Source organism: Myxine glutinosa, chromosome 8, assembly GCF_964187855.1.
Source record: "Myxine glutinosa chromosome 8, kmMyxGlut1.1, whole genome shotgun sequence".
Taxonomy (NCBI): domain Eukaryota; kingdom Metazoa; phylum Chordata; class Myxini; order Myxiniformes; family Myxinidae; genus Myxine; species Myxine glutinosa.
The window spans coordinates 33,702,121-33,721,970 of NC_136268.1; the positions used below are offsets into that span (position 1 = coordinate 33,702,121).

The 19,850-nt window shown below is 46.5% G+C and overlaps 1 protein-coding gene and 1 long non-coding RNA gene across 7 annotated transcripts in view; one reads left to right on the top strand and one right to left on the bottom strand.

Annotated features, from left to right (window-relative positions):
• The window catches only part of LOC137432405 (uncharacterized), a 115,967-nt gene that overhangs the window by 87,413 nt on the left and 8,704 nt on the right, over positions 1–19,850 (top strand). For 2 of the 3 annotated variants that reach the window (XR_010985492.2, XR_010985490.2), the window contains exons 2-3: positions 10,742–10,845; positions 10,951–11,126. This is a non-coding gene — a long non-coding RNA (uncharacterized LOC137432405). Of the gene's footprint in view, positions 1–10,738; positions 10,846–10,950; positions 11,127–19,850 lie in introns of all 3 variants that reach the window. The other variant, XR_010985491.2, reaches the window with a different exon arrangement.
• Positions 1–19,850, bottom strand: part of LOC137432403 (syntaxin-12) — a 61,039-nt gene that overhangs the window by 25,437 nt on the left and 15,752 nt on the right. For all 4 annotated transcript variants that reach the window (XM_068124304.2, XM_068124303.2, XM_078783173.1 and 1 more), the window contains exons 5-6: positions 14,134–14,271; positions 13,969–14,021 (exon numbers count right to left, since the gene is read on the bottom strand). In XM_068124304.2, the coding sequence (XP_067980405.1) occupies positions 13,969–14,021; positions 14,134–14,271 (191 nt within the window). The remainder of the gene's footprint in view (positions 1–13,968; positions 14,022–14,133; positions 14,272–19,850) is intronic.

Sequence of the window (19,850 nt, forward strand, 5' to 3'; positions counted from 1 at the left end):
GTACGGACGGCGTTGGAACGCCAGGTTTTGTGAGGGTGAAAGAGGTAGCGTATGCTTGTAAGCATGCAAGTAAAGCATCGACGTTAACCGGGTTAGTGGTTAGAGCGACGGATAGCCGATGCGAGCACTCGGGGCGTGGGGTGCTTTGTTGGGTGCGAGGCCCGGCGCGGATCGATGCTGCGTCGCTTCTCTTCGAAGCGTCGTTGCCGATTCGGGCTTGGCCCCGCCCCGCACGGTCGAGTCCGGGCTTTGTCGGGCGAGGCGACCGGTCCGGTTCGAGGGCGAGTGGGAGGAAGCGGAACGGTGCCCCCTCGTGGGGACGGGGCTCCGACCGGGGGAGATTGAGCCATCGGGCCCGGGACCGCAAGGTGCCGCGCCGAGATGGTGCGTGGAATCTCGGTCCAACCAAACCACCTCCCTTGAACCGAAAGCCGGACGGATTCAACCTGCAGGCGACCAAACCACCCGAATTCATTGCTCGGCTTTGCGAAACCGAGTTTAATGATGTCATGGCGCACCGAGAGGATGTAATAAGTAGACGGATGATGATGGTAGTGATTTGATACGAAATTTATAATAGTGGGTAGAATTGGCAGTAAATGGAAAATTTTTGAATTGGTTGGAATTTGGACGAGCAAAATTGATAGAGAGACCCCCGATGTGGTGGGATGGCAAATCCACCATCCCTCACAGGTGGGGCAAATGCGCAATAGTTTATGGGGTGGCTATGACAACCGAGCCAGGGAGGGTTAGGATATTGATAGGGATCTAGCGAAGATGACATTAGGTGACGTTAAGTTTAGTTAGTGACTGATACCTGTAGTGGGGACGCAGGTAGATTAGTGTGGATTATAATGACGTGGGAGCGCAATAGTTTAAAGGGACGACTGGGAAGCGCAAGTTTCAGAGGGGAGTAGTTAGCTGAGATGATGCCGTGTGTGTGAGGATTGAACAGGTGTGATTGAACAGGTGTGATTGCACAGGTGTGCAACTGAACAGGTGTGTGGAGCAGTGTATGAGGGAGTAGTGGTGATTGCGTGGTGTTGACCAAATGGTCCAGGAAGAGGAGGAGGGTGCAGGTGGCACCAGGTAGGATTGCACAGGTGTGCAACAACAGGTGTATGTGGCTATGTGGAATAAATGGTATGGAGTATTGGAATGGATGGTCGTGGAGTGAGAATCGTGGAAATTGTGGAGTGGAGTGGATGGTGCGAAGGTGTGAATGGGGGAAGAGTGGACCCCCATCACGGATACCCGGGGCGGGTAGTGTAAGTGTTAGGTAGAGGGTACAGGTAAATTGTGGTTGGATATTGGCATCTGTGGTGCGGGTGACAGAATGGTATTTGGATGGGTGCATTAGTGTTGTGGAAATGGCTGGGCGTGTAGCCTGTTAGTGTGTGTAGTTGGTTGGGCACTCCACCACTGTGAGGATGTCGGCCAGGTGAGGCCGCAGGTGGGCTCTGGGAGCCGGTAGTTGTGAGTGGGTGCCTGAGGATCCCGGGTGTGGATCGGGCAGCCCAGTGCCAGAGAGGGCACCGAGTGGGGAGAGCGCCAGAGGGCCTTCCCCAGGTAGTTAGTTTAGGGTAAGGAGCAGGTAAGCTCGGAGGCAACTGCAGTGGTGGGGGTGTGCAGGTGGGTAGACCTGCTGGGAGAGTTACACGTCGCAGCCCAGAAATTGTGCGAGGGCACCGAGAGATGAATCGGGGGAGTGAGACCCCAAATTGAAAAGCACCACAGTTTGGCCAATGGGAATTGGTTTTTAGAACCCATAGTGTAAGAGGGCCAATGGTTTGGCCGGAGAAAGACCCCGGGTAGTGTAAAGTGTGTTAAAGTCATTTAGAAAGTAGTTAGGATGAAGTCTCCTCGCACCATCTGCATCCACTCACCTGAGGTGACAGGAACTCCACACCATGCCATGTTTAATTATTTTTATGATGCAAATGTTTTGGATTGTGAGACGCATCATGACGTGGGTGTGACATTGTGCGTAATTCCATCTCTTCCTCCTTATGAGGATTGATGATGAATTGATGATGGCAAATTTTTGAAGTAGAGGGATTGTGGTGACGAATTTGGTATAGGGGAAATATGGGGAAGACGTGACAGTAGTGACGAATTGGTAATGTGTAGATTTTGTACATATGGGGTAAGGGCAAGGGTAGGCTAGGTGACAGGGGGGTGACGTACGGTAGGGACGAGCTTTCTCACTTCGCCCTCCGTACGCATTTCGCCTTGCATTGCCTTATTGACGTGTACCCTTGTGACCTTACCCCTCGCTCAATTGTCTTTCCCCTTTTGTCTCCCACATGACCTGTGCGCCGTTGGGCGCCGAGGGGAGCGTGCGTGGGTCGGCCATTGTGCGCCCGAAATTCCCAGAACCAGCTGTCTGCATCGATGCACCACATTATGGACCACATGCCTGTGGCCGAGCACCACTTATGGACCCCATGGGTTGGGTCATGGCCCCTCTGCTGGAACCGGCCATGAGGGCCCGAAATCTTGCTGGCGGACCTTGGCCACAGGGCACCGATGCCCCACAGGTGAACCACACGTAGTCGGCCCTGTGGGCCATAAATAAAGCAAATAAATAGGACACATTGGGCACACTTTATTGAAAATAGGCCGCCAGTAAGCAAAGCAAAGGAATGACAACAACTGGAAGAAATAATAATAACCAGCAGAGGGAGCCGAAGAGCAAGAGATCACCTGCAGGGTTAGGGGTTGTTTGGTTATTTTTATTCATGAACAGTGATGACTGTGCACCGATTGGTGCTTGAGGGTGCTTTGGTGCGTTTTTGGGTGCTTTAATGGTGCATTGATGCAGAACAGACTGTCTCCCCCCCAAGAAAGAACAATTACAGGTCCTGGGTTAGTTTTGTAAATAAAAATAGCGTCAGTGTAAATAATGCTCCCCACCGTCAGTGTTTAGTTTGAAGACCATTCCGCAATTCGGTTAACTGTGGGCGTAAGTCTGTTAGGCAGGGTGCAATGGAGCAGCGGGACACATTTATTTATGTTTTAAAACTGTCGCACTCAGGGTCAGGTTAAAAGTAGAGGGAACTACACCTACGTGTCACACTAAATAAAAGTTGTAGGCCCGGGACGTGCCTAAGAGGAGGAGGGTGCAGTGTTGTGGATATGAGGACTGTATATTTTTTGATTGTGTGCTGTACTATTGTGATTATTGTTTATTCTGTGCCTCCTGCCTCCGGAGCTGTGTAAAGACCAAAAGGGCGTCCCATAGTCCACAAGCATACACGTCAGCCAAGTAATAGAATATACCTGTTGATAGTTATCTCTTATTCTGTGTTTTAGGGTAAGGCTGTGTCTCCCATTAATTGAAGTACTCCATTGCACCAGTGAAAGAGATAGATTCCCTTCCATTCCCATCACCAATTACCTCCGATCCAATTGCCGCCATTGGCCACGAGGCAGGGTTGGGGAAGAAAGGCGTGTCTCCACCTCGTCATAGAGGGGGAGGAGTGAACCAGCCCCGCTCGACCAACCATGAGCCAGGGGTTTGGCTACAGAGGGCGGAGGAAGAGCGGTCGGGGAGGTTCGCAAAGGTTGAGGGGCGGGGGCCTATATAACCCAAGGCAGGGGTGTGGCCAAAGGAGATGAGTTTTTACCGGCAGACAAGGGAGCCCAAGCCGTGGAGAGGAGTCAGAGAGATTCGCTTTTACAAGAGACTGGAAGAGTTGAGCTTTTACCAGAGACAAGACGGTTGAGCTTTTACAGAGAAGAGAGAACCCGTCACACCAAGGCTCCACCAAGCTCCGTGTTGGCTCCACCGAGCGTTCCCCTCCACCAAGCTCCGTGTTGGCTCCACCAAGCTCCGTGTTGGCTCCACCAAGCTCCGTGTTGGCTCCACCAAGCTCCGTGTTGGCTCCACCAAGCTCCGCGTTGGCTCCACCAAGCTCCGCGTTGGCTCCACCAAGCGTTCAGCTCCACCAAGCTCCGCGTTGGCTCCACCAAGCGTTCAGCTCCACCAAGCTCCGCGTTGGCTCCACCAAGCGTTCACCTCCAGCCATCCACCTCCTGCAATTCCCCGCGTGAGTCCGTCTTTTGTTTGTTCTGTCCTGGGTTAATTAAGTCTGTATAAGCTAGTATTTTCCCTGTGTCACCTGCGTCTTATGTGCTTGTAAATAAACGTGACTGCTTTCTTTTTGCTTGTGTGTAAATAGTCAATAAATTCAGTCGTATTTCCAAACCTTTCTTTGCCTTCGTTTTCCTCTTTGCATTGCGTCGTTTTCGTCTTTTCCCTCATTGAGCAGCTGGGGTGCGATACGGCCAAAGTCTGGGTGAATCGGGTGAGTTTTGTTAGGTCGCGGTCTTACACCACCGCTCGGTCTATAACATCTAACCGCGATCTGTAACAATATATATATATACAGTATGTATAAAACCTTGGTAGACCAGTTAGGTAGGTGACAAGAACAAGTTCATTATGATTTTAGTTGCAGTTGCGGCCTATCAGTGGGAACCAAACGTAAACTGCTCAGCCAGGCGGAGGTGTGCGTTCTACCAAGTGCCGTTCTAGTTTTATTTTTGTTCCACTCTTACACACAGTGCCCTCCATAAGTATTGGAACAGAGAAGTCAAATTTATTATTATTGCTATGTACTCAAGAAATTTGGATTTGAGATCAAAAGATGAATATGAGACAAGAGTACAGAAGATAAACTTTCATTTATTGGTATTTCTATGTTCATGTTTTACCATTGTAGAACAAGAATAGCACTTTTTATGTTGAGTCCCCCATTTTAGGTAAACATAAGCATTGGAACAAATGATTAACAGGTGTTTCTCGTTGCAATGATCATTCCAACATAAGAGCTGGCTGTGCATGTCTAGTCTTGGTTTTAGTCTTTGCTTTTGCCTTTGGAGTCTGCAAGTAAAAACCAACATGAAGATCAGAAAACTGTCTGAGAGAAATGCAAACAATTTGGAAGATGAAAGAACAGAATAATTCAATTAGAACCATAGCACAAAAATTGGGAATATAAATACAACGATTTGGAATATCTTGAAGAAGAAAGAAACCACGAGTGTACTTGGCAATGAACAATGGCGAGGTAGGCCAAGGAAAACAACTGCAGTTGATGACAGAAAAAATATCAGAGCTGTGATGAAAACCCCAAAGAAAACTATCAGTTGTGCAGGGCTGAAAGTATCACAATCTACCACTCACAGACTTCGACAGTAGAATTACAAAGGCGACATCACAAGATGCAAACCTCTTATCATCACCGAAAATAGAAAGGCCAGATTATAATTTCCCAAGTACAGAGGTGAGCCAATATAGTTCTGGAACAAAGTTTTAAGGACAGGTGGGACCAAGATAAACCTTTACCAAAGTGACAAAGTGATGGAAAGGTAAAACTGTGAAGAAAGGAAGGAACTACATGCAATCCAAAGCAAACTACCTCATCTGTGAAGCATGGTGGAGATAGTGTCATAGACTTGGGCTTGCATGGCTGCCTCTGGACCTGGCTCACCCATCTTTATTGATGATGTAACCAATGATGGCAGCAGCATGAAGTTGGAAGTTTACAGAAACACTGTCTGCCAATGTACAATAAAATGCCTCCAACCTCATTGGTAGGTGCTTCACCATAAAGCAAGACAATGACCCAAAACACACTGTGAACGCAACCAAGGAGTTCATCAGGGGAAAAAAGTGGAAGGTTTTAGACTGGCCAAGGCAATCTCTTGACTTGAATCCAATGGAGCATGGATTTCACTTGCTGAAGAGGAGACTAAAGGCAGAACCCCCCAAAACAAACAACAACTGAAAATGCCTGCAGCAAAGACTTGGCAAAGCCTCTCAAAGGAGGATCCCAAGAGTTTGGTGACGTCGATGGGTCACAGGCTCAATGCAGTTATTGCAAGAAAGGGATATGCAACCAAATACTAACTATTATACTACTTTAACTTGCTTTAAGTTAATCTGTTCCAATACTTATACTTACCTAAAATCAGGGGGGTGGGGGGGGGGGGGGGGACTGGACATAAAGGTGTTGTTGTTCGACAGTGATAAAACATATATACATAGAAATACCAAGAAATAAAAGCTGACATTCTATACTCTTGCCTCATATACATCTTTTTATCTCAAATGCTTATGAAGGGCACTGTTCCAATACTTATGGAGGGCACTGTTATGCATATGTGTATACAACAGGCATTTTAAGGCCATTTTCCCTGCAAGAGCAGGGGTTAGCCTTGCGGTCCCCATGACAATCTTCTCCATTTTGCCCTATTTTCTGCAGCTCCCCTCGTTAACCCCCTTGCCCGCATTTCTTCTTCGACCATCTTTAGCCAAGTCTTTCTCGGTCTTCCCCGTCCTCTACTTCCTTCTACATTAACTTCCATCACTCTTCTCAACCAGTCACTTTCATCCTTCCTCAACACATGACCAAACCATCTCAAACTGTTTCTCTTCACAGCATCCATCACAGGCTCTATTCCCATCATCTTTCGCAATTCATCATTTGTCTTCCTCTCTCTCAACGATATTCCATACATCCACCGAACCATTCGCATTTCCACCCTTTCCAGCCTTCGTTGCTGCTCTACATTCATTACCCATGTCTCGCTCCCATAAATCATAACACTTCTCACACATGCAGCATACACCTTTCCCTTCAGCTTCAACGACACTCCCCTCCTCGTCAGCACGCCACTCAGTTCCCTTAACTTCTTCCATGCACATCTCACTCCAGCAACCGTTGCCGAGTCCGATCCACCTTCTCCATTCAGCATGTCTCCTAGGTAACAAAATGTTTTCACACCTTCCAGCTTCACGCAGTCTCCAAGATCCAACTCAACATTTCCTCCATCTGCATCTCCCTCTGTGCACACCTTACACTTGAATGTAGCTGCCACACTGGTTAATGACCCTCTCAAACCACTACATTTTTGATGAACCCACTGAGCGCACATTGTGCATTGAATGGAGTTCACTCCGACACCCTTCCTGCACACAGCACACGGCCACTTCCCAGTTCTTTCCACCTCACCACATGCTTTACCACTTGCCATCACCTTCGTTTTTCCGATATTCACCTTCAGACCTTTCGTCTCCATACATTCCTTCCACTTGTTCATCTTCTCCTTCAGTCCATCCATACTTTCTGCAATCAACACCAGATCATCTGCATACAACAACTCCCACGGTAAACCCTCCTTTACGTTCCGAGCCAGCACCTCCATCACAGCTACAAATAGTAGTGGACTTGGTACCGACCCCTGATGCACTCCCACCTTCACCTCAAACTCACCACTCATATGTGTATATATGTGTATATATATATATACAGGGTCCGTCAGGGAGGTGTGACGATTTTCAGAAAACTCGTACAGTTATTTTTAGTCGAATTTAAATTTTTATTTTTTTTAAAGACTACATATATAATGCCATGTAATACACTGTAACAAAGACATTTTAAAAATGCAATTCATGTTTGAAAAATGACATCTAAATGGCGGCCGTTCTTGTCCAAGCATTCTTGCAGACGCGCGGAAAAGTTCCAGCATTTCTCAGCACAGCAGCATCCCTCAGCAGTTCCAGCATTCTTTCTGCGAACGTAAACCGCCGTACGAAATCATTCTGCTGCAGTTCTTCAACCACCATGATTTTGTACGCGTGATAATGACGGTCCAAGTGCAAAATTCGACGAACTGATCTGTCTGACATCCGTAGAGCGCGAACGTGCCGTACCGCTGACCGACGAGGGCTGGCCTCCACAGCTTGTCGAACCCTTTCGATGTTTTCCGGGGTCCTAACGGTTCGATCACCTCCCCGAGCTGCTCCCGGCCTCACAGATCCAGTTGTCCTGAAGTTTTTTACCCACTTCAATATTGTGTTTCGAGACGGAACGGCGCCACGTCGACCAACATTGAAGTGAGTACGAAATCTGCGCTGTGTAAGCACCACCGAACTACCCGTTTGAATAAACGTCTCAACAACAAAGACGCGATGTTCAATCGTCCACAGCTCCATGGCTACTGAAATGGCACCTAACGAGTAACCAACAGCCATCACGCATGCGCTAGACCCCCCCACTTGCATTGTTATACCCAATTCAAACATGAATTACATTTTTTAAATGTCTTTGTTACAGTGTATTAAATGGCATTATATATGTAGTCTTTAAAAAAAATAAAAATTGAAATTCGACTAAAAATAACTGTGTACGAGTTTTCTGAAAACCGTCACACCTCCCAGCCGGACCTTGTGTGTGTGTATATATATATATATTGTTACGGACACAGTTTGTATGTTATTTTTGACCGAGCGGTTGGTATGACCGCGACCGAACAGTTATTCCCCGACTAGACCCCGATTCCACCCAGACGTTGACCAAATCGCGCTATGCTAAATCAATGATGGAAAGGACACAACGACTGGGATAGATGAAACGACGCAAGGGTACAGTTCTCAAGACCTCCGGAGGAGGGTTTAATTACAGTGGTGGAGAAAAGGGGGTAGATTACACGGTAGTGAGGTAAAGACACAGAAGAGATAGGCACTTAAATACCGTCTTATCTTAACCCAGACAGACCACAGACAAACGGAACAAGGCTGACTTACACAGGGATTGATGGCAGGAAGGGACAGGTAGTCGATAGCACAAGGTGCACCTTGGCTCGGGGACAGGATAAAGCACGGTCCAGTCCAGAGATGCGGGGAGGCCTCACAGCGCTCGGAGGGTACGTCTTGCTTGCTCCAAGCTCAGCGCGCATCTCACGTCACCTCCCTCTTCCTGCGCATGCTCAGCGGGGAGTGACACGCCCTCGGCTGGTTGGCTCCGCCCCCCTGGGGCCGGTCCGCCGCTTCCATTGGGTGCGGGGGTTACCGGGCTCCGCCCTTGACGAGGAGCTGACAGGGAGCCCCTATTTGGTAACCCCGTCAAGCACATGTTCGATGGCGGCTCGTTGGGAAGGCCTCATGCCCTCCCAACACCCCCTACCAACCAAGCCGGAGTGAGGACGCGCACTCCCTGTGCACGCCGCCACCGTTGCTGTTGTTGTTGTTGCTGAACCGTGAGGAAGAGCTGCGGGGAGGTATTGGGAGGTCCGAAACTTCCTAACGGTGCCATACAATCACATTCTGGTGCAACGAAGGGTCAGAATTAATGGAAACGAGTCCTTAACTGACAGACTAAGAATAACTAGCAAGATGTCCTATAGTTGTCTTACATGAGATGCGGTGAACCTGGGCACGACATTTAATGGGGGAAATAGGGGGAGGTCGGGTCTACAGTGTTGTTTACAGAAAATGGGACTAGGGAATGGGGGATTGGGGATAGTTGGGAAGTATTGAGGAAATAGGGGAATATTTACAAGCGGATATGGATGGATGCAAATCCCATATCCGCAACAATATATATATATATATATATATATATATATAGTTCTGGTTTTGAGAACCGCTCACTTGTAAATAATCACTTCTTGTAAATATCCCATCATTTAATAAGGTTGCACCCATAGCTAGTCCATATGCAACACGTAGGTCACCATAGGACTTTAGTTATTTCCTTAATATGTGTTTCAGATAAGGCTGTGTTCCCAATAGTTGCATCTGCGTTGCATTAATTAAATAAGATAGGCCCCATTCCGTCCATTTTGCCAGCCTCTCTCTCAAATTGTATTACGCGCCTCTGCCAGCCGCAGCCACCTCAGCGCTCGCTCCAAACGCCATTACGCACGCGGTCAAGCTTGGAGAAGAAGGGGGCGGAGCACAAAGAACGAGGTGTGGCCACGTCAACTCACCATCAGGGCGTAGCCGGTAAGCCCCCACCAGCCAACCAGGGTTGATGTAATCTGACCGACGGGCGTGGCCTGGCGGAGCGATATTGAGGCGCGTTATATAAGCGCAAGTGCGAGGACTGCTTTAAAAGAACTGCGCGGGGGAGCTCTAGAGAGAAAGAGGACCGCGAGGGGAGCTCCATTGGGGAGAGAACGGCGCCACGGACTCCTTGCTTATTGTAACGAGATCTGCGTGAGGGTACCCTCTGAGACGAACGTTGAGAGGGAGAGAGAGAGAGTTGGCACGCATATTACGTACGCCGCATCCCAGTCCCCCGATATATCTATGAGATCCGGTCGCGCGCAAACGACACGCGAAGCTGCCTGCCATTCTTCGCCGCGGACCGGATCCCATCTGCTTGGACCTTCTCCTCCTGCCACTACCCTCCCGTGTGAGTCTATCTGTTTGTCCGGGGTTGTAAGACTGTATAGTTAAGCTTGCCCTGTGTCCTTTTGCTCTGTATATTGCTTCATTTCCTCTTCTTTTGGGTTCTTGTATACAATTAATAAACCCACTCTTTGTTCTTCTTATTTTCTGGGTTTCCTCTCATTCGATCGCTTGCGTCTTTTCTCAATTGAGTACCTGTGGCACGATAGGAACCGCTCAGGATCGGGTTTAGTAGTATTTGTTAACGGCCCGAGTCGCGGCTCGCTTCGCTCGGCGTATCCATTAATGCTGCGGCTCGGGTGGGAGTTATCTCCTCGCTTTACGGTCGGGTTAGTAAGCAGGTATTTGGGACTCCATTGACCAATCACCCTCGACCGGAAGTGACGTTATAGCTTCCAGGATTGGGGGACGGCCAGCTTAAAAGACAAGGGGATTAACCCCCCCTTGGTAAGGGGAGCGCCGACCCCCGAAACCGCAACATGTTATGCATATGTGTATATATGTAATAAATAAATAAATATACACCTTTGTCAGTAGGTGTGCCAAGAAAGGACTTCGCACGACGGAGGATGCCCAGTCGGCGACTGGCTTTGGAGGCCAGCTTGGAAATTTGGTTTTCCCAGGAAAGATCATGACAGATTGTGAGACCCAAGAGCTTAAAACTTAAAACTTAATTTACTTTGTGCAGCAAATTAATTTCCTCATGTTTCAGAAAACTCTACTGACATCCTTGTGTATGTTTTCAGGTTTGTTGTTGAAAGACACACACTTACCATGCAGAAGGTGACCATGGATGACGGAGGCACCGGAGGACACACACTTACCATCCAGAACGTGACCATGGATGACGGAGGCACCTACCAGTGTAATCTCTCCACCGAGCTGGATTCCATCTCGGCCAAGGCCTATTTGTCAATCTATGGTGAGCAATGTTCAGTTCAGAGCAGGGTGTAGCATTCCCCTTGTTGTAGATCTTGTAGTAGATCTGCATTTCATGACTTCCTTTTGTTCTATCCCTTCCTGTACCCACCCTTTACACCTTTACGGAATGTTTCCGACAGCAGGTGGATTCTCCCCTGCCATAATGGAGAAGTTTCTTACCCAAATGAACACCTCTTTCACAACCGGTCCTGATGGTATAAGTGCACTCATCACCAGGAACGATGTGTGTGCTTCACTCCCATCATACCCTCTTGAACTTCCATAAATCCAATTGGCCAAGTTTTGCCACAGAAGTAGATGAGAAGTTCACTTCCATTGATCCTAGATCTGAGAATTATAAGCTCCTTTGTCAACTCCTCAAATCTGTTGCCACGAACAACATCGCTCTCGGCTCCATAAAAACTTTTACCCCTTTCGGGCTTCCAGAAACTGAAGCCCTGTTGAATCTTGGGATCTTGGGATCACTCTGGATAGCAGCCTGACATACAAGGAGCATCTGACAAGGGCATTTCTCCGATTCCTTAATATCCCTCCCGGGTTCCTCCCTCCTCCGGTATGATAGACCTGAACCTCATCCTGGAGGTGGGGTTGCTATCTTTATCAAAAACCCTTCCTCACTCTCCCTGCACTGCCCTCTCTCCACCTCACCCCCAGAAGTACCTCTGGCTACGGCTTCCTCTCCGCTCCCACCTTTTGTTCATATGTGTTCTGCACCGTCCTCCAACAAGTGATGACTCCATCTCCATCTCGCTGTCTGATAACATGGACCAACTTCTATCCACTCATCCCAACTCTCTCCCTTCCTCATATGTGGTGATTTCAACTGTCATCATGCCAACTGGCTGGGTGTGGGTACCTCTCTCACCAGCCATGGCTCCTCAGCAAAGGACTTCTGTGACTCATTGGGACTGACACAATCTGTCAATTTCCCGACCAGATTTCAGTCAACGCAGCATCTTCTCTTCTAGATTTGGTTATGACAAACTTCCCTGCAAATGTCTGCTGCTCTTCTTCTGCTCCAATCGGTTCATCTGACCATATGCTTGTTAAAGTGGACATCTCTCTGACACTTATGGTGTCACCAAAGAATAATTTCCCTGAAAATGGGACAATAAAGATTTATTTATTATTATTCACAGAGAGCCTCCCCAGCGTCGACGAGTCTGTCATTTCACTCAGGCTGACTGGTACGGTCTTCAAGCAGCCATAAATCATCTTCAAGCAGCCATCATCACCATTTCCTTTCACAACCCTTTTAGCTCTTTCATGAGCCTCGATTCTGTATACAAAAAAAAAAAAAAAAAAAAAAAAAAAAATCATCTTGTCTTGTCTACCACCTCTACTGCCTCTGACATAAACTTATCCTGGAAATTTTTCCAAAGTAAATTGCTCTCTATCATGCACCGATTTATCCCATCTCGTCTTCAGTTGTCATCCCCTTCCTCCCGTCCACGATACACGGAATCTTGTGGTGAGGCAGTTGCCCTGAAACAACTTGCCTTCGCCTCCTGGAAGGTTAAGCCAACGGAAGGCAGTCTCATTTCCTTTCACAAAGTCCGGAACAAGTGTGTGTCTACCCGCAGGAGAGCCAGGAAACAATATCCCTCTTCTCTCAAGCCTGGCGTTGGCTTAGCGGTTAGGGTGCTGGCTTGGGATCCTAGGATCCTGGGATCGAATCCCGGTCGATCGCTGAATTAACGCCAGGGGGGTTGACTCAGCCTGTCATCTTTCCGAGGTCGGCAAATCGAGTACCAGCTTGCTGGGATGAATGATCCCGGTGTGTACCCCGGTTTAGAATAGGTGCACCGTATCCCTGCGCATCGTAAGAGCGTGACCAAGGGTTGGCGTCAGGAAGGGCATCCGGCCATAAAAACATTGCCTCAAACAGGGAACCTTGATTGTCATGGGGCCCGCAAGGCTAACCCCTGCTCTAGCGGGGAAAATGGCCTTAAAACGACCATTCATTTTTTTTTCACACCTTTGTCAGTGACAATTTTGCCAAGTTGTTAGGCGAATCGGCGTCATTCATGTGCATTTTGCACACTGGTGACTTTGCATCCTTTCATGAGAAAGCAAGCTTCTTGATAAAGAATGTGTCAAAGTATTCAGTATACCAGGTCAGAAAGCTGGATATAAATAGTGTAGTCAAGGTGGGACAAGCCTGGTGTATGGAGAGAGAGAGAAAGCGAGAGAGAGAGAGAGAGAGAGAGAGAGAGAGCAGACTTTTTGTGAAGGTTTTTACAAGCAAGGTCAAATGTGAAAGAGTGGAGACAAAAAAAAAGTCATTTTGTGGAGGGGCAGTTTCCACTCCTTGCCAGTCAGTGGGAGCAAACAGACTGTGGTAGTTCTGTAACAGACAGAGAAATTTGGCCTCAAGAAAATGGTCTGAGGAAGGATCAAAGCTGGGCAAGTAAGGAACAAGAGATTGGGTTTTTTTTGAGAGAGGGAGTGAGCAAGGCGAGGATAAACACCTATTAATTACTTCCATCATTTAAAAAAAGAAAGAAAAATAAATAACTAAATTTTACAAAAATATGGTACCTGTGTCCAAAGGAAGCAGTTCAGTTTGGCATTTTTATTATGAAATAGGCAAAGCCCAGAAACAAACGAAACCCTTTAGAACTCCTTAGAACCTATTAGAATTACCCTTTATAATCAAACCATGGGGGGTTAGAAAGGTTCTTCTTCATTTTTGACAAACGAATGGACGGATGGAAGGAAGGACATAGCCAAATATTGAAGCGGCTTTACTGCTTAAAAATTGCAGTCAAAAATTCCAGGACGTTAAGTAAATATAAAATAAATAAAATAAAACTACATACCTTTCAATATCCACCAGAGGGCCTTCACTTGGTGTCTCGTCAAAAAAATTTGCCTTGAAGAACATGAAACAAACAAACCTTCATCAATAGATCACTAGTAAAAAATTCCACCCGAATGCCAAGCTGTAATTAATATGAACGATGAGTAATGAAAAGAAAACTCACAGGATGCCGCGAGGCTGCACGCGCATGAGCCACGGTCTCACGCTCCTTCTGAGCAGCACGACGCTGCGTCTCTTGGAAACTGTTCAGTACGCTGGAGAAATCATTCATCAGCTTTTCTTTCTGCATCCTTCGCTGTCGCTGCACACATGGGAATTGACACATCAAAAGTGTTTTCCAATGATTTTATTTTTCAGCACAAAGATGGTCAAGTCGTAAGAGCACCAAACCTACGACCTTTTTACTCCAACGTTAGGAAGACGCGACCTTTAAACACCCCTGATCATTTCTACCTTCACCATCTTAACTCTTACATTCCCTTGCTCATGTCCACCAGCTGCCCCACCGTCAGCACAACGCCCCCCCCCCACCACGTCATTGTTCTTGCATAAACCTCGATTTGTATAGGAATAAAAAACACCATGTGTAAAAAGTGTGTGATTATAGAATGAAAGTTTGCTGCTGCAGGAAACAAGCGATTTGCTGCAGGCCGTATCCTACGCTTAGAACATTATGTTTCAAATGTTACTTTTTATTTGTTCGAGATTCCACACACATTTCCAGTACATTTCATCTTTTGGTTTCTCGTTTCCGAAGAAAGCCAATTTCCCAAGACCGAGCAGTGAATCTCAATGTAGTTTGTTTTGAAGAATAAAACACTTGTGCGCTCATCATTCCTTATCAATTTTTATATTCTCATTTTAATCTTTGCCAAACAGTGTGAACTATTTTATCATGCATTTTTGATGCAACCTGAGACCACTTCTCATGCAAGCCCAACAAATATAATCCTCTTGGCCCACTTGTTGAATATGATGGAAACTGGTGCTTCTTGTCCACTCAATCTTAAAAATGAAGTAATGAAAAAAAAAAAAAAATAGCGGACCAATGTTCCTGTAGCTCACCTGGCTGGTTGCCAAAAGGTAGAGTGACAGAGGGATCAGGGTAAAAGAAAGAGCGTGATCTAGAATACACATTTTAGGTCAGATCATACTGACATGTTCACAGTTGTGCAACTCCCTGCTGTGTACGAGCCTTAGTTTGAGATTTTTCCCACTTCCAGTATGATGTCACTTCCTGTTGTCAAAAGTAGCCCTATTTGAAAATGTGCAGCGCCAAGGTGTCTGTAATTCATATTTTGAGATATTGCCACTTCATGTATTATGACGTCGGTGGCAGCTATATTGCGTTTCGGATCAGCTTATTTTAATCAAACATTCCCATCGGTAGTCGGTCATATATTTTAAGTTTTGCATTGATCAGTTAAGTGGATTCAGAGAAGATTGATTAAGGTTTTCCTTTGATCCAATATGGCTGCCATATCACACGGCTGATGCCATAATTGTTAATCGATATTTCCCTTGGGTAGTTGAACACAAATTTTAAGTTTTGCATTGATCGGTTATGTGGTTTGACAGAAGATTGTAAAAGATTTTCTTGTAATCCAAAATGGATGCCAAATGAGATTGGAATTTAGGGACCTATTCAAGTTCAAATATTTGTCTGACCTTACGACGACCTACATATTAGGTACAGGGGGAGAATGCCATGAACAAAATTGAGTTTCACAACACCAAATATCATTTTCGTCAAAGTCTGGTCACAATCTCAACAGTTTAGGCGAAGAAGTTGCAAGTGTTTAAAGATGGATGGATGGATGAACGCACCATCCCATAAGCTGACCTGAACTATGTTCCCCAGGTGAGCCAACATATTAATGTCACCCCATTTGGCCACCTCCACTTTAAATGGTACAAATGCAAATGCCTTAACCCGAACTGCAATGGGTGATGTTGAGCTTTCTATAACTGGAAAAGCTCAGATCTCGGCTGTCGATGGTCCGATGAACTTGAAAAATTGCACAGGCATAGATCATCACGTAATGAACGCGATAGTAAAATTGATTTTTTTTTCATGATATGTTCATTTTTCTAATTATTGCCCAATTATATTGTTCTACTATTCTGTATGTGTAAGACATTCAGAAGAAATTACAGGCCAATTAATTTACACAATCAGTTTCCTAATGCATGTAACCCTTATTCACATGTGTTTGTTGTACATAAATATGTGCAAAGACTTCAGTTTTTTAAATTCTGACATGTGACATCTGAATGATAAGTCCGATTTGGATGCATGTGGTATCAAAATGTGCACAAGATGCTCGAGAAAAAAAAGTGTCATCAGAGGAGAATTCAAACTCCCAAGTGGTTGCAAAAAATGTCAAGGAAGGCCTCTCAGCCCCCCTCCCCCATCCCCCCAGTGCAGTTAAGGTATGAAAGGTATTTTAGTAGTTCCAAAAGGAAACTAGAACAGCACTCATTCGAGTGCATACCTCTGCAGGCTGACCAATTTACGTTTTGTATCTCACCGTTTTGTATCTCCCCGCTCTAGCGGGGAAAATGGCCTTAAAACGATCATTCATTCATTTTTCATCTCACAGATTGGCCGGATCTGCAACTGGATCTTAACCAAAATCTAATCGGCTTGTTCTTGTCATCTACATCGCTCATCCACCACGTTTTGTTTGAAGCCGCCCACTTTTTGAAACGATATATCATTTTTGGCCCCATCTTGAATGGTGAAGAATCACAGAAAAAATACGTTGATCCAGATCCGGACCTTCAACAAAATCGAATCAATTCGTCCTTGTTGCACACCAAACCTGTCCACCAAGTTTCAGCCGAATAACGTTTTGAGCTATCCTGCTCACAGACACAAAAACAGACAGACAAAGACAGACAGGGATGAAATCATAACCTTTGCCTACCTTCGGTGATGGGGGTAATAAAATAAAATGCTTAAATCATCCCCCAGTGACCACACTGTGTGAATGATATTAAATGAGCAACTCCGTTATTTAAATTAAAGAAAAAACAATAAATGAGGGAATAAGGATTGTAGCTGCATTTTATGAAAAGTTAGAGCACAGAACACACCCAAAATAAAACTAGATTGGCACTCGGTAGAGCGCAAACCTCCACCAGGCTGAACAGTTTATGTTTTGTATCCCATTGATAAGCGGATCTGCATCCGGACCTGAATCAAAATCTAATTGGCTCGTTTTTGTCACCTACCCAACTCATCCACTAACAACAACACACAACAACATGCATTTTAAGGCCATGTTCCCTGCTAGAGCGGGGGTTAGCCTTGTGGTCCCCATGACAATCTTCTCCATTTTGCCCTATTTTCTGCATCTCTCCTTGTTAACCCCCTTGCCCGCATTTCTTCTTCCACCATCTTTAGCCAAGTCTTTCTCGGTCTTCCCCGTCCTCTACTTCCTTCTACATTAACTTCCATCACTCTTCTCAACCAGTCACTTTCATCCTTCCTCAATACATGACCAAACCATCTCAACCTGTTCCTCTTCACAGCATCAATCACAGGCAATATTCCCATCATCTTTCGCAATTCATCATTTGTCTTCCTCTCTCTCAACGATACTCCGCACATCCATCGAACCATTCGCATTTCCACCCTTTCCAGCCTTCGTTGCTGCTCTACGTTCATTACCCATGTCTCGCTCCCATAAATCATAACACTTCTCACACATGCAGCATACACCTTTCCCTTCAGCTTCAGCGACACTCTCCTCCTCATCAGCACGCCACTCAGTTCCCGAAACTTCTTCCATGCACATCTCACTCGAGCAACCGTTGCCGAGTCTGATCCACCTTCTCCATTCAGCATGTCTCCGAGGTAGCAAAATGTTTTCACACCTTCCAGCTTCACGCCGTCTCCAAGATCCAACTCAACATTTCCTCCATCTGCAGCTCCCTCTGTGCACACCTTACATTTGAATGTAGCTGCCACACTGGTTAATGACCCTCTCAGACCACTACATTTTTGATGAACCCACTCAGCACACATTGTACATTGAATGGAGTTCACTCCGACACCCTTCCTGCACACAGCACACGGCCACTTCCCAGTTCTTTCCACCTCACCACATGCTTTACCACTTGCCATCACCTTTGTCTTTCCGATATTCACCTTCAGACCTTTTGTCTCCATACATTCCTTCCACTTGTTCATCTTTTCCTTCAGTCCATCCATACTTTCCGCAATCAACACCAGATCATCTGCATACAACAACTCCCACGGTAAACCCTCCTTTACGGTCTGAGCCAGCACCTCCATCACAGCTACAAATAGTAGTGGACTTAGTACCGACCCCTGATGCACTCCCACCTTCACCTCAAACTCACCACTGTTCCCGTCCTTCGTCCTTACAGCTGTGCGTGCTCTTTTGTACATTGCCATCACTACTCTGATCAACCATTCCTCCACTCCTAACTTCCTCAATGCCCATGTCAATACTTTGCGTGGAACCCTATCGAATGCTTTCTCCAGATCAACAAACCCAAAAAACAACTTCTTCCTCTTATCCTTGTACTTCTCCTGCAACTGCCTCACAATGAAAAGCGCATCTGTCGTTCCTCTTCCTGGCATAAATCCAAACTGCATTTCGTCGATCTTCACTTTCTTCCTTATCCTCCTCTCCAACACCCTTTCCAATACCTTCATTCCATGCTCCAATAACTTTATCGCTCGGTACGAGCCACACTCCAGAGTGTCACCTTTCCCCTTGTATAGACGGACGAGGGTACTCAGTTCCCAATCCACTGGAATGCGGCCTTCTTTCACCACCAGATTACAGATCTCTGTCATTCTCTTCACACCCCAACTTCCTGCTGCCTTCAACATATCTCCCACAACTCCCGTCGGCCCTCCCGCTTTTCCACTCTTCATTGCTTTTATCGCTTCCTCAACTTCCTTCTCAGTTATCTTCTCTGCCGGTCCTAAAACTGGGTTACTCTCTATGTTGCCATCCCATTCATTCTCTGTATTCAACAGCATTTCCATATATCTTTTCCATCTTCCTTTAATTCCATCTGGGTCGACAACGATTTGTCCCACTTCATCCTTCAAGCAACTCACCCCCATCACATCACACCTCTCTTTCGCTATCTGCTTTGCAATCCTGAATACTGCTTTCTGACCCTCTTCCGAATCCAAGCGTTCTCCGAACATTTTCCTACATGCCTCCTGCGCCTTTGCTACCTCTTTCTTTGCAGCCTTCCTGGCTGCCTTATAACTTTCATGCTCTGCTGTTTCTGCTCCCGTACCCTTTGCCTTCTGCCACTCTTTGAACTTCTTCCTCTTCTCGTCAATCCTCTTTCCAACCTCAACATCCCACCACCATGTTTCCGAGTGCCTCGGTGGTCCTTTTGTCCATCCACATACCTCACCAACGGCTCCCAACAGACTAGCTTTCATTGACATCCAACCACTTTCAAGCTCAACCACATCATCCTCTACCCTACTCAGCCTCTCTTTTAATGCCTCCCTTACTGTCACCTCTTTCAACCTCCACACCTTCATTCTCGGTTGGTACTTCACCCGCCGAGCTCTCCTCGCACCTTTCACCCTTATGTCGCAGACAACCAAGTGGTGCTGTGAAACAGCCTCCTCCCCCGGGATCACCTTTGTGTCCCGGAGGTGCCCCCTATCTCGCCGACGCACCATCAGGTAGTCAACGGTTGTCGTCGACCCACCTGACGTGTATGTAACAAGCTTATTGTCCTCTTTGTGGAACTGAGTATTACAAATCAACAAATCAGCTCCATCAGCAAACTCCAAAATCCTTTCACCTTCTCCATTTCTCACACCATATCCGTAACCCCCATGAACTCCCTCAAAACCATCCATACTCC